This window comes from Poecile atricapillus, chromosome 7 (genome assembly GCF_030490865.1).
Source record: "Poecile atricapillus isolate bPoeAtr1 chromosome 7, bPoeAtr1.hap1, whole genome shotgun sequence".
In the NCBI taxonomy this organism is placed as follows: domain Eukaryota; kingdom Metazoa; phylum Chordata; class Aves; order Passeriformes; family Paridae; genus Poecile; species Poecile atricapillus.
The window spans coordinates 14,456,709-14,471,754 of NC_081255.1; the positions used below are offsets into that span (position 1 = coordinate 14,456,709).

The following is a 15,046-nucleotide window of genomic DNA, read 5'->3' on the forward strand; positions in this document are numbered from 1 at the left end:
TAAAAATGAAAAATAAGAAATTACAGGTTGTTATTCCATCTACAGAACATCTGTGCTCTATAAATGTCTACAATTTTAATCCTAGCTTTAAGTGGAACATCCACTTGAGAAGCTGCATAGGTATCAAGAGGGGAAAAATAGGAATTTGGAGTGTAACATTGTGGCATTGTTATCCTCGTTTTCCATGGACATGATGAATTGTGGGCCTTTTGAATATGGAAATTTCTGGGGTAATTTAGTGGATCAACCAGTATGATATGTTTGGTGCTTGCAGCTTAATTCAGCTGTAGTCCCCAATACAGTTTGCACATCTGAGGAACATTATTTTCTGTTTGAAGATGAATTCCACAGTTTCCTCTGTCTGAGATGTGACAAGGATTTTTTGGTCTCCTCATGGGATAATTACTTTAAGTTTTCATTAGTATTCCTTTCTTAGGTGAGAAACCAGCTTCCCCAATATTTTTGACAATAAACTGTCAAAAATGTGTGCAATGCATAAGCATTTGCTTATGCATAAGCAAAAAAGATTTCAGAGAAAAATAAAATTAGATAAACAATTTTTTTTTCTTTTTAGTGTTTTCCATGTGATTTTAGATTATAACACAAGCTAAAGCAGCAGGGTCTGGCTTGTTCTTGCAAAGTTTGTAACCATTTCAAAAGTTGTCAAGCAGGGAAATACACATTAATGTTTTGTTTGTTTAACTCAATGAAATCGCTAAAAAAGTATCTGTCTGAAGTTTCAGAGGTGCTGAAGTGACCATACATACCTGTTTGGAAATAATTTTTTATAATATGTGCATAAAGGGAGGGTTTTTTTTTTAATTTACCTTAAAATATTGGAAGGAATGTGGTAGAATGCAATTATTTTTTGGTGAACAAATGTTGAAATAATCAGTAAAGGTGGATGAAGACATAGCTTATCAAATTGAAATTAGCTCTTAAATCACAATTACCACATTAATTGAAGAAACTCAAAAATAACTTTGCATTTTTCTTGAAGTCAAGCTTGTCTAAAGTCAAAATGGACGTGGGGCTATAACTTCACAGAATTTGCTAGAATGAGTTAAAATTACTTTTCTCTGAGGGTGTTGTCACTTGTGGAAGGAGGGAAAAAGAAAGTAGTGGTAGCTGGTTTTCTGCCCGATTTTTTTTTTCTGAAATCTGGTACACTGACATGGCAAGTCAGTGCTTCAATTCCAGCTGACACCCACTGAGAAGGAGGCTTTGGACTCACAAAAGAAATTGTGCAGCTGTCTGTAAGGTCAGTTTAGAGGCTGAATCTTGAGATTCAGTACAGAGAACAGCAACATTTCTACCTCACTGTACATTTCTGAATTTCTTCAGTGATTAAGTTTTCTTACTCAACTGAGTGCACATCTCTACTCTTTCTTTAGTCAGAGAAATCAGCTACTGTCTTGTAAGGCTGTTCTTGAAGTTGATGGTTTAGATTTAGTCTCACTTAAATTAGAGGCTTGCAATCCTTACTTTTGGGATAGGTTTCTGCTTTCTTTGTTACTGTACAGCCACCATGGAATAATTTATACCTATGTTCAATTATCTGAATCTGTAGGTAAAAAAGTGCATGTTGAAAATAGAATGTACCTCAAAGATTAAACAAAGTACTGGGCCATATACATTTTTAATGGATTGTAGAATCAGAATATCCTGAGTTGGAAGGGAGTCACAAGGATCCTCGAGTCCAACTCCTGGCCCTGCACAGGCCACCCCAAGTCACACCCTGTGCCTGAGAGCATTGTCCAAATGCTTCCTGAGCTCTGCCAGGCTGGAGCTGTGACCACTGCCCTGGGGAGCCTGTCCCAGTGCCCAAACACCCTCTGGGGGAAGAACCTTTTCCTGATGCCAACCTAAACCTTCCCTGACACAGCTTCAGGCCATTCCCTGGGCCCTGTCACTGTCACCACAGAGAAGAGATCAGTGCCTGCCCCTCCTCTTCCCCTCTCGAGGAAGTTGCAGATTGCAATGTCTCTCTCACCTCTCTCTCCTCTTCTCTAGGATGAGCAAGCCAAATGACCTCTGTCCTAGTCTGGCCAAACAAAACATAATCTAGTTTGCTTTGAGTTTGCCTACTGCTTTTCTACTCTCTAACCAGCACTATTTTTGTTTTATTAACAAGAATTTATCCATCCCTTAGTTACTGCTGCTACAATTTCTAAAGTTTGGTGCCATTTCCTGAAATCTATCCCTGTTTGAAAGTGTTGTGATTGTGTGTTAAATGTTCTGTTTTTCTCATTCATGGCAGCTTGGAGTGACACTTGGTGATTTCACAGGTCTCCTTGTTAGTATTTCTGTGTTATGAACCCTACTGTATCTTGAGACCACAACAGTCACTGAGGATACACATAACACAATGTGTCTAATTCTTTGTGCAGGAAATTCCAGAAGTTATATAATCATGACATTAGATTTAACTGTTCAAGACTTAAAACTGTTTTCTACAGACTTTTCATGACACTTATAGCCTTTGTTAGCTTAAATGTAGGAAGCCCCTAAAAACAATTCCCCTTTGTGTCAGAAGGATTAATATGTATCCATGCATCACAAAAGTCATCTTATCTTGGGTAATAATGATATTTTTACTCAAAATAAGCCAATTATTTGGTCCTAGGAGCAGTGGAGCACTCTTAAGTCTCCACAAACTGAATAGAAATTTAAAATGTGGAAATAATAACCTGTAGATACATATAGTGTACTCTTAGACTTCAGTGACCTACTAATTGAAGATGATACTGTTTCTTTTTGGTCTTAAACCAATGCTTGCAGCAGAGCACAGCTGCACCAAACCCTATTGCATCTCTGAGGTAACTCCCATTGAGAGCAGGTGTACACAAATGAGGTATTATTACATTTATAATTACATATTATTACATTACATTATTCTGACCCCCTCACAATTTGATTGTATCTTTTGAAAAAGAAATTACACTTTCAGTCATATTGCTTTAACATATTTGCATGGATCATTCACTTAGAAGCTTCAGAATAAATACTGTTCCTGTGAGGAACATTTCACATTTACTTTAAAACAATGTTACATCCCAGTGGCTCAGATATTATTTTTTTCTAATTGTGTTATTTTAAGTTTGTAATACAAGATTTAAGTAAATTAAATTATCAACTATTTCCTTTACTTTTATTTTTGTTCTTAATATTAACCTCTGTTTTCCAGACAGTTGTCCTATCTTTATTCTGCTTCCAGCAGTCTGACTGTTACTAACACAAGAATATGTTATAGCATACTGGCAAATTTTAAGTTCATACGTTTTAATAGGTGTGACATGACCTCGTGACATAACTTCCCTATGATCATCAATAATTTCTGAGTAAGTAAGCATACTGGGTGTCCAGAGATCAGGTAGATCACTGGAAAAGGGAGAGGGCTGATTAATGTCCTGAGAACATGATAACTCACTGCCAAATTTGCTGGTTTTTTATATCCAAAACACAAAATATTCCCTGGTAAGTTTACCTACTGGTGCTAAAGCTAAGAGGCGTTTTTATAGTGGTGCTGTCAGAAAGATTCTGGTTTAGCTGTAAAAGCAAGAAAAAATTATCCAAAATGTTTTCTAAATCTAGTGGGCAGTTGTGTGTTTTATGTGAGAAAACTCCAGTTTGGAGTTGCCTGCTGCTTATTCCTGAATATAAGTGCTAATCTGAGATTTTATGGCATTGTGCTTTGTTAATATGGAAATCAATAGGATGTTAAAAAACAGCTACTGAATTCAGCAAGCACTAAACATCAGGTGCATACAAATGATGAGAAGCAAATTATAAACCATGAGTGAATCTTGAAATAATAAAATTATGCTGTCTAGAAACTGTGTTATTATTAACTGCCAAATTATGAGACCTTCATTTACACTGCTAAGCCCTTGCTCACTGAAGTGAATCTTTTGATAGCAGTGAGACTAATTTGTAAATGCTTGTTTTTGAAAGGCTGTCACAACATTCCCCAAACCTCTATATGTGTCTTTTGAAATTAATGTCTTCTGTGTTTTCAAATACATATTGCAAGAACAGCTGGTTTGTAAGTGCTTGCTGCAAAGAAAATAATTTCCAAAAAGGAAACCAAAAAAAGAAAAAAAAGAAAAAAAAGAAAAAAAAGAAGAACAAATATTTAGTGAGATGCTGGTACATGGCACCTAGTAAAAGAATTTTGAATTGTATCCATTGAAATATGTTTGTAGCCTAAATGTTTTATAAATAATAGAGATCTTTTTATTCTTTGCCAGCTTTAAGGATTTGTCACTCCTCATTTAGTACTGTTGGTGTGAAACAATACAAGTTTTTTATAAGTATTTTATAATAACTTAATAACGAACAGAGTCCTTATGCAGATATTTCCTTATAGACACCATTTTTCCTTCAAAACTCCACACATCAGAACAATACCATCGTTTTTTTAGGCACTGTGCTGTAAATGAATATAACAGGACAAACCCTGATGTATAAGACTCCCATTTAAAGCCAATGAAAGCTTTAACAGCACAGAGTTTATGGATTAAATCCTTGCAGTAATACTTGTTAATAAAGGGTTTAGATTTTGATACTGGGCATTAATCTGTTCTCATGAAAAAAAGCACTAAAACACCTGTGTACAGCATGGGATTCCTATTTAAGGGAATAGGAATAGCTGAGTGAGCAGATGGGGATGGATGGGGTGCCCTGGCAGCAGTGTGGGTTAGCCTGCAGCTGGGGACCTGTCCCTCACACATCTGTGAGCATGGGAAGCCCCAGGGTGGAAGAGCAGGCTGGAGCAGAATGAGCAGGGCTTTACTGACTGCTCAGATTTGCTGTGCAGCAAAGGTAAAACAGAGCAGCCAGCCCAAAATGCCCCCGCAGCATGTGGTGTGGAAGAGGTGTCCTCAGTATCCTCTGCTTCACATGGCCTGTGGAGCTGCACCACCAGCTCCTGGAGACACTGCCAAAATTATTCCCACTATAGTAATGTAGCAATTGCTGCTGACCCACTGACTGTCTGTCAGACTAAAAAGAAATGTCTAATGTTCCAGGCAAAAATACTTAAATCATAAATACTTAGAATCAGCCTTTTAGGTATCAACACTTACTCAACCAGAGTAAGTGGCCAATTTGAGCAATGAGAAGTAAAAAGAAAACCAGCACCAAAATAAATGTAAAGCAAAGCAGACAATTTTTTCATTTCAGAGGCATCTAATTAAAAGAAAACAGGATTTCTTACAAAAGCTTTCTATTTGGCTTGTTTTGTTTTACTTATTCTTTTTTATCTCCAAGAATGGTGATCTGGTGTTTATTAATTTTTTATAGTATTTCCAAACTTATGTTCAATGAACAAAGGTAAATCCAGTTTCCCTTTCTTATTTTTGGAAGCAGGAAGGAGAGAAAATAAGGCAAAGTTCTGGTAATTCATTGGAATTCAAGTTCATTTTCAAGGAATGTTCCCAGGAAACAAAGTAATGGTCATTTGACTAAACTGTCTGTAATTACATTTAAAATTAACAACCCAGGATCAAAGAATGCTACAAGCTGCATCAGCTTCAAAAGATTGAACAGATAGGATTTATTATCACCTCATTTATTTTTGTGTCTAATACATTTCAGTTTTAAAGAGATGTAAATAAGATTTCAAAGATACATGAAAAAGTAGGAGATTTGTAGGTCTTTTATCTAGAAAATAGGATGTCCTTGGGCACACGTGCGTGCCTGTGTCTATGTACACTTGCTCTTGCAAATGCATTGTAGTAAAATCTAATCTCTCAGCCAAGAATTGCAGTTGACTTTGAGAACAACTATGTTTTGAAGGTCAAAAATTATAATTGGCATTTCAACCTATTTCTTAATCAAGCTGAATTTATTCTTCTATAAGCATGGTGTCCAAAGAATCACAAAGACATTGATTTCTGTGGAAACTTTGACCTGTACAGTATTCTGCTTCCACAATATATTGCTTTTACAGTGCATCGGTCTGGCAGGCTCTAGGTATCTTTCTCCAGCTATATTATACAATGGGCCTGGGTTATGGAATATTATATTAAAAGCTCCAGGAATTCCGCAATCCCTCAAATCTTTGCAGGAAGATTAAATGAATTCTGCAGCAGGTTTTTCTAAATTCTATAGTAATAATATCCATGCTGTCTAGACTTTTGTTCTTTGGAGTCTATAGCTGTACTGTCACATAACTAATTAGAGGAAGTTGACAGAAGTACTCAAGTTAGGATATTTTTGCTCTTTTCTGCTGATCTACTGAAAAATTAACTTTGTAATTTTTAAGCTTTAACCATAATATTAAAATGAAAGATTTTGATTTTGTTCTTCTGAGTTGATTTAGTGCCTAACACTGATTTTGTTTTGCTTGTATCACCATTTATGTAAATATATTTAAAATCTAATTCTCCTTATGAGCACATAAGAGGTACTAATTTTATCCAGTGTGAATGAGGAAGATGTATTTTTCTAATTCTAACTGTCACACCTTCTTGTAGAAAGAAGTTTTGAACCTTTAATATATAAATTAGTCATTTAAGTAATTGCTGGGGTTTTTTTCCTTGCAGAGCTTCTGAAGTAATGCTTACCTGCTGTTCCCTGGAAAAAATAACTTTCACCTGACAGGGTTATTTTTTTTATTAAGATTCTTGTAAAAGAGATATCCCAAAATCTGCCTCTGAACTTGTAGAACTTGCCTCTCTCTTGTAGAACTAGAGAACAACTAGACCATTAAAATTTTACAGACTGTAAGAAAACAATAGTTTTTGCACTGATTTCTTCATACAGTGGCCTTACAGCCTTCTATGAATTCATAATTTTGCCTTTTTAACAATGTGGCAGTTGATAGTAGAGGTGTCTTTTTTCAATGATGGGAACTTTTAGGTAATAAGTAGAGTATAAATGGACTACTTTATGGTTGTAATTCTCTAATGCACCATATTTAGAAAGCATTAGTAAGATTACCTAGTTAGAATGAGAAGAGAATGTTTCAAGAGGACAGATAATATATAAAACTTTTTATGAAGTCAATTAAGGTAATAAGCAGCCATTAGCATTTATTAATATAACAATAAAATAATTAGTTCCTTACTAGTCATTGATGATTTACACCATTGAGAAAATCTGACACCATATCTAACTGGAAATTTTCTTTGTTCCTATTTCTGCTGTGGAATCTAAGGAAGACTCCCAAAATTTGGAATCAGATGTAACTATTATTGCCATGATGGAAACTAAAGCAATAATTACATGAAGAATTAGCCAGAATTGGAAAGAGAACTTGTTAGTTTACTGCTTTCCTACAAATTTGGTATCCATTTTCTTTTATTGTTGTTCAACACTGCACTTCTCTAGTGTTGCACTGTTTTCATATCAAAGCTATTTTTCCAGTGCAGATACCCCACCTTGTGCATGACTGCTCTGAGTTTTTCAGTAAGTCCTGGAAGTGTACATACATATAAATTTTCTTATTCCAGGATATCACTGCAGAATGTCTGTTCTTCCAGCAGGCAGGAGTTCTACTGATTTGAGAATTTTCTCCTTCGATCTCTCTAGCCTAGTTCTCCACATTTGCTGTGGCATGCAACAAAGAAGAATAGTTCCTTAATCAAAACTGCTCCTGTTAATATTCTTGGAGGATTCTGCAAAGAATAACTGATTTGGTGGAGTACCTCTTCGAAGGAATCTTTCTGTAACATGTTTTCACACTAGGCATGATTGGTGAACAAGATATTTTATGATTCTCAGGCAGCTTTTATCATATAACCATGAGGCTGATTCAGAAGTATCTGATTTTAATTATGAACATACCCCTGAAATAGAGAGGAATGAAAATGCTCATTGGACTTTAACTATTTTTATTCCATATTGCAATGAATTATTGAACTGTGCATTGTCTTTGTGAGTTATATATTGCTTTGACAACAACTTAATGCCTTTTCTAGAAAGAATTTAGGATCCAAGCTAAATATTAAGATTTAAAATTGGTCCCCATTACTTCCAAAATACTTGTATAGTTAATGTTAGATACAATATCTTGCTGGATATTCTCCATTACCTCTAGGCAACTGAGATGTAGCTCTCATTTTTCTTATCCCTAATTAGCAAGTTATATTATGTATCTGACAAACCATTGTTTAAAATACACTGTTTTAAGTGTTATCCCAGGTAAAAAGAGATTGTTACAAGGCAGTAGGTTATGATTCTCAAAGGTGAACTAGGCTTTTAGAGCTTTTTGGGGCAAGTTAAGCATGCAGCATGTTACAAGTGTTGATATGAAAGAGTGGCAGTGTATACCTGATACCTCAGCAGATGTTCTCTGTGGCTGCCTTCTGCTGTCATCCCACTTGCCTCTGACACCAGAGCGAGGTGGAAGACTGGCTCAGCAGAGATGTGAAAGGCTTCAGTTCTATAACATGTTAGATATCTAGCATATAGATGTCTTCCAACTTCAAAATTGCCTGAGCAGTCTTTGCCAACAAATGTGGTCATGAAATTTTCATAGAGAAGGAAGAACTACTCTATAGACACAGTAGCCTTTTGCACTTCCTTTTTTTCTCTATGCACTTTTTGGAGTACTTTAAGGATGCTCAAATGTTTTTGTACATTTTAATCAATTTTTCTTTCTCCTCCTCCATTTTTGCTCTCACTTTCACTGCTCTACACCATGAGAGTTCCTTTTTTCTTGAAATTTTCATTTAAGAAAAATGATATGACATAAGCATATATGTTTAGATACCTCAGTATTTTTTTACAGGTCAGCTATTAGAATTCTTAATAACCCATAATTCAATGTTCTCAGGACTTGTGCAGGTAGATCTTTACGATCCTCATTTATGACTCCAGGTCATGAAATATGACCAGATTATTTGTAGTTTATTTGCAAGGAACTTTATAAAATTCTATTTTGGTCTCATAAAGTCAAGCAGTTAAAATCAAAGAATGCATTTGTAAAGACTGAAGCAATTCTGTGAAAAATTTTCAAAGAGAAAGTGTAGATATAACAACAAATACCTTAGAATGGTAACCTAAATTCATTAACACAGTAATGAAATCTGCAGTAACGTGTGTGGAACTTCATGAGCTGGTATGATTGACCTGATCTGAAAGGACAGCTCTTGGACTATTCTTATAGTACAGCCAACACTTCACAGAACAAAATACTCAGAGAAACAATTTAATTAGAAAAGAGAAAATTAAAACCAAAAACTGAAAGGAAGATGAATAATTTACTGAAAATATTTTTTATATATAGCACGTCTTGAAGGAAAAAGAGGGAAATTAATATTTGGGGTTCCAAATGTAAAATCAATCGGTTCTTCAGTAATCTCACAAATTAATAGCCAGTAGAAATTTATGTATTCTGTAAAAAAATTATGTAGTCTGCACAGGATTTCTGAGGGTCTCTATCTATGTGGAGCCTTGACAGGCAGACAGGCGGGGCTGAGAAATACAGTCAATGGATCAGGAACAGCTTTAAACAATTTAGGAACATTTAAGCCAAGTGGTAACAACATACTGAGTGCTTCTTGCAAGCACACAGTCCAACAGAGCTCAGTGCCAAAATTCCATGGCATTCAAGGCCAGCAGAAAGCTCCAGAGTACTGGCTGTATTCCTGGACCTGTGTTCTCTTAGGCTCTCCGACTAAACAGTAGTTTCAGGAGCTGTTTGGGCACGGCTCCCGCTGGCTGGCACTCTGTGGACACAGACATCTGTCCAGGCACCTCAGACAGCCAGGAATGCTCAGGGCCAAAGAGCAAGACCATGACTTGAACTCAGCAGGATGAGGACAGAGGTTCCACACATCCACCTCTAGGTTGCCCAAAAGGGTCACTTACCTCTTTTGTCCTACAGTTGCCTATTCTCGCTCGTTTTTTCCTCTGCCTCGCTTGGTTTTAATGTGGTTGGTGAAAGAGAAAGGGAAGAGCACTTTGGAAACACTTTGCTGGAGATGGGGGATGCATAGCCCAGGCTGACAGTGACTGTACAAAGCGTCTCAAAGCACTCCAGCTCTTGAGGGAGTCATGGAAGGAATCAGAAGGGGAATTTTTCTGTGTGTGTAGTAGGTTTTTTAAAACATCCAGATCAGGAAGCATTAGTGAATTAAGGAAAATAAAGGAGACAGTCCAGAACTGCTGACAGAGAAACAAACTGCTGCATATGTAGTATTTCTGGAAGCTTAAAAAATTTATTCTAAATCTAAATTAATCTGAGACACACATGAGTCTATAAAAGAGAAGTGGTCTATGAGTACTGTAAAAACCAGATTTGTAACATATAGCTATTATGTGCTATGAAACTATTTCCTACCTTATGACTGAAAAAATAGTGAAAGAGTTGTAGAACTAATAAAATTGCAGATTACTGTTTGATTTATTTTTCTTTCATTTTGAGGAAATTTTGCTTATGTCTCTGGTTTTTAATTTTGAAAGGAAGGAATGTTGCAATTGTTATTTACTATTTTAAAATATTCTCCAGTTTCGTTAGTTTGTGAAAGGTTACTGTTATGATAGATATAAAGTGATTCTGGAGCTACTGAGAGAATTGTGAATTTTCCCACCTGTAGATTTTCATCAGTTATATCTTGTTGTAAAGACAAGACAGGCACAGGTATACTAACAAAGGTATTCATTTGCCCCTATTTTGGGTAAAACCAAAATAAAACCATTTTAGAAGTATATAAATCTTAAAAATTAGCCCCTTGTAGGGAAGGAGTGAGAGATTGAAATTAATGGGTTTTGACCAAGAATGTGTGCCAATTTCCAACAAACTTATTATTATGTGAGCATAAGAAGCTCCTGGATGAGAAAATTTACAGTGGAAATGTTGGCAGGAATTAACCTAATGCTGCTTAAATAGTACCACTATGTTAAGAAATACACTGCATACCAGACAGCTTTCTGTGGAAAATGATAAACATATAAGGTCTCTGTAGGGGATCTCAGCAGAGCCATTTTTATTATCCAGAATAGTGAGTAATATTCTATTATCTTGTTTTTATGCATGATGGATGGAAATTGAGGTAAAACCAGCATTTTTTAGCAGTTACCTTTTTTTTCAGCACATTCTATAGTGTGTATTTATGCAGTGCTCACTTAATTGCATTTTATTCAAATAAACTGTCTGGTACAGACTATTTTACTTTAATTCATTTAATTGTTTTCTTTGAGAATGCATATGTGATGCAAACTCAGAGTTATACTGTTGATCACTTGCATGCTGAGCTGCATGCTGGTAATAGGAAGTGCCCTGAATTAAATCTTAGGAATTTAGACTGATTCCCAGTGAAGAAGTAAACAAACAGCATGAAAATCACAGATCAGAACTTACACCTTCCCACTCTCTCCTTCCAAAACCAGACATGATTTTATACCAGAATTTTTGCATCTAGTCCATTTGGTATTAATTTGTATTGTTTTGCCATGTGAGCAATAGTTGTTTTCTATAACAGCAGCAGAAATTAAGTGGGTATGTTATTTATAACCACAGATGGAAATATCTAAGTATTCTGTGCTTATTTCTGTTTCTGAATGTGAACTCTGTACTCCTGATGAACTGTAGACTACCTTTGGTTTCATTATTTAATCTGCATGTGCTTTTCTGCAGGGTGAGATCCAGCAGCTGTTGATTATAGCTGATCCCAGAGCTGCATTTGACTATTGTGAGCATTATAGCCCAGACTGTGACTCCCCAGTGCCCAATGCTGCTCAGGCTCAAGATCCTCGAGTTGATGAGGTGAGTAATCAGTCATGTATTACTGGATTTATTGCACATTAGTGGTTGTGCTGGAGAATAGTTACCCAAGGAACACTTAAATGGCATGCATTGTTCTAGAGGTGAAGAAATCAGGTTGCAGGAGTGCATTCATTTTTGCTGTCCATTCATTTATGTCAAGCATTTGAAAGAACCTATCATTCTGGTGGTATTTGAACAAGCAGCATTCTCAATGAAGTGAAACTATAATTCTTTCAAAAAATTATAGCAGTATGAGTTTGTCTACTTGTGCATATTTATTCTTCCTGTGTAGGTTTATAATTGTACTAATGCTGGATATCAACAAATGCCACATTTAAAAGACGTGGGAGCTTTGAGTATCCCACAATTGTAAACTTCTGTTAAAAGTGCCTTGAGTTTTAATGAGCTGCACGCACAAATGCATGTGCACACAAAAGTATTTCAGCCAGTTCCACTCATAGGAGGTAAACCAACATGGATGAAACAGAACAGAATTTTTTTCCCAGAAACAAGAAATATATTTAGAGAAACCATTAGTCACTGTAGACAGTTCTCACAGTCACAAACTGAGTCACCCAGGTCAAGTTAGTTCCTCAGATTGGACCTCTGAGCACTTTATGTATTGTTGTACACATTCTAAATACTTGCATTGAACAGTGTAAAGGGAAAAGCTTTTCCAAAATGTTACAAGTCATAACTGAACTTGTCTCTGGACAGCTAGTATGCACACCACGTGTGATCTGATTGGTTATTACTACTGCTTGCTCTAGAGATTAGCATTAAAAGTTGCTGAATAGATGTCTGCTCTGAGTCTTTTTTGGGACTGAACTTTTCCTAAACACATGGTAATTTTATTTGTTGTTACCATTTATTCTGACTGAAAAGTATGTCAGCAGGAGACAAAGGCCCATAGGGTGCAGAACTTCTACAGAGGGACTCCCTCCCACATCCATTCCATCTGAGGTGTCATTCAAGATGTGTCAAATCACCTACACACAGGGAGAGGACTTTACACTGCATTACAGTGTGTGGGGTCTGGGCTTTTCAGGAGGATCCCAGAGGATCTGATGTCTGTGTGTCTGCATACCTGGGTCTCCATATTCCAAACCACAACAGATTGAAAGCATATTGCTGTTAATTTATGCAAAGACAAAAAAAAAAAAAAAAAAGATAGCAAGATCTAACTTTTTTCTTTTTTCATAATTAAGTTTGAAAGAAAATTTGGGAACTTTCTTGTGCTTTGCTGCTATTTGGTTGCTCTTGGGTTTAGTAGTTTTTAATGTGCTTTTCAAAGGCTTATTCTTCCTTCATGGTAGCTCTCAGAATTTGTGGGAGTACCTACAGAGAAAAAAGTAAAATCAAAGATCTTCATTTGTAGTGTAACATATTAAAAAGAATTTCAAAACAAATGGAAAAGCATGTAATGATTAATCAAATGGAAAACTGCTATTTCTATTTATTTCATTTCTTGCTGAGAGTGATGATTGGATTATTTTGTTTAGCTTTCTGACCTAAGACACAATTTCCTTGTTGAGCTTCATGAGTTTATGTATCACTTTACATAAATATTCCCAGTGAAGTCAATAGATGTCTTCAATGTGTAATAGTGATCTAAAAAAATCACATCAGCAATGCTACCAATGTGATAAATATGCAATAGAATAAATTACTGAATTTATAGAATTACAGAATTGTCTGCTAAATAGTAAAAAACCAGCTTGTTGAGGCAGGCTACTTTGTTATCTTTTGAGAAGCAGGCTGTCAAATCATGCAGATAATTTATTTTAAGGAAATAAATGAAACAAGCTTTATTTAGGTACTGAAAGAAGTCATACAAGATAGTAGTGCTGATTTTGTAAACTGTAATTGAAAAACTAAATAAGATGTTAAAAGATAAAAATATATTTGCATCTAGTCTATAAGGATAATGATTGTTTTAAAATGCTTGATTACATGTTTTGAGGAGATTACAACTTTGATTAGTGGTATCTGGTAGAATTTATAGACTTAGACCTTTGCAAAGCTTCTGACTTGCCAACATATGATATTTTAACTTTAAAAAAAGGTATTGTATGGCAAAGTACCTGACAAATAGATCAGAATCTGGGTGCCTTATTTCAGAAATTACTATAACAAGCTGTCACTGAATTAAATTTATAGTAGTGTTTCATAGTAATTGTGCTAGAAATATAATGTGTGTAAAATGGATGGCATTAAAATTTGTCAGTTATGATACTGCAGAGCAGTAAACCATGATGTAACACAACTTAAGGCAATGTTACACACATACAAGCCAAAGAAATAACTGCAGGGCAAACATGAAGAACTCAGAAGAACACTGCAATAACAGTCTGCGTGCATTTGGTAACAGAACCTTTCATCTGCAGCAGATTGTCCCCATCTGGGATACTAATCATGCTGAAGGCCAACAAGGAAAGGTTATTGTTCAGCTTGATTGGTTTCATGGTTTGATCTTCAATGTTTTCACACAAACTCTTGTGGTAGGAAGAGGGAAGAGAGAAAACTGGGCAAAAGGCTAGGCAGGATTGTGTCTTCAGAGTCTGGATTAAACCAGCAGAAGCTGAAAATATTTGTTGGGCATTAGCCTCAAAATATTCTGGTTGTGAAGGAAGGGAAAGAGTTTTTCCCAAAATAATACAGTGCATGTCTTGGTTTGTAAATAAAGAAGTAAGAATACAGATGCAATATTACCTCTGTATACTGTCACTTGAAACATGGACTGCATCATCACATATGTGACTCATTTACTGTATGTAAAGGTCGAGAACAAAAACAAAATACTGAGTGCAGACAAATGGGGTGGGGCAAGATGAAAGATAGATAATTTCAGTTAGGAAAATACTAAAATTTTAGGAAAGAAAAACAAATTATGGGAATGGTGAATCTCTAGATATCTTCAAGGCAAGGGTAGATACCTTTCTGAAAGTTTGGGGAAATGTTATTCATACTTTAGTTGACTCAGTTACAGAGTGACTGTAGGAAGTTCTGAAGTCTGCACGTACACAAGAGTTAGCCAAGGTGGTCTAATAGTCCCTTTTGGCCTTACGTCTCTGAGCCTTTGAATTATTGCAGTCCAGAATAAGAAACTGATACTTGGCTTAAAGATAAATTATGTGATTTCAGAGCCTATTAATGGGTGTTTCCAACACTGATTACAAAATCCAAAGGAAGTGGTTGACTTTTCATCAGTAAAATAGAAAATTGTATTTGTGAAGTTGCATTTAGGAAGATGAATAGGATTTCTCTTGAAATTGCACACTTTTGTTGACTCCTGGCAAGCTCACAGCCTAGGAAGGCATTCAGTCTGAA

The 15,046-nt window shown here is 35.8% G+C and overlaps 1 protein-coding gene across 1 annotated transcript in view; it reads left to right on the forward strand.

Annotated features, from left to right (window-relative positions):
- The window catches only part of COL11A1 (collagen type XI alpha 1 chain), a 134,026-nt gene that overhangs the window by 23,791 nt on the left and 95,189 nt on the right, over nt 1-15,046 (forward strand). Inside the window, exon 5 of the mRNA XM_058843143.1 lies at nt 11,588-11,716. Within this exon, the coding sequence (XP_058699126.1) occupies nt 11,588-11,716 (129 nt within the window). The remainder of the gene's footprint in view (nt 1-11,587; nt 11,717-15,046) is intronic.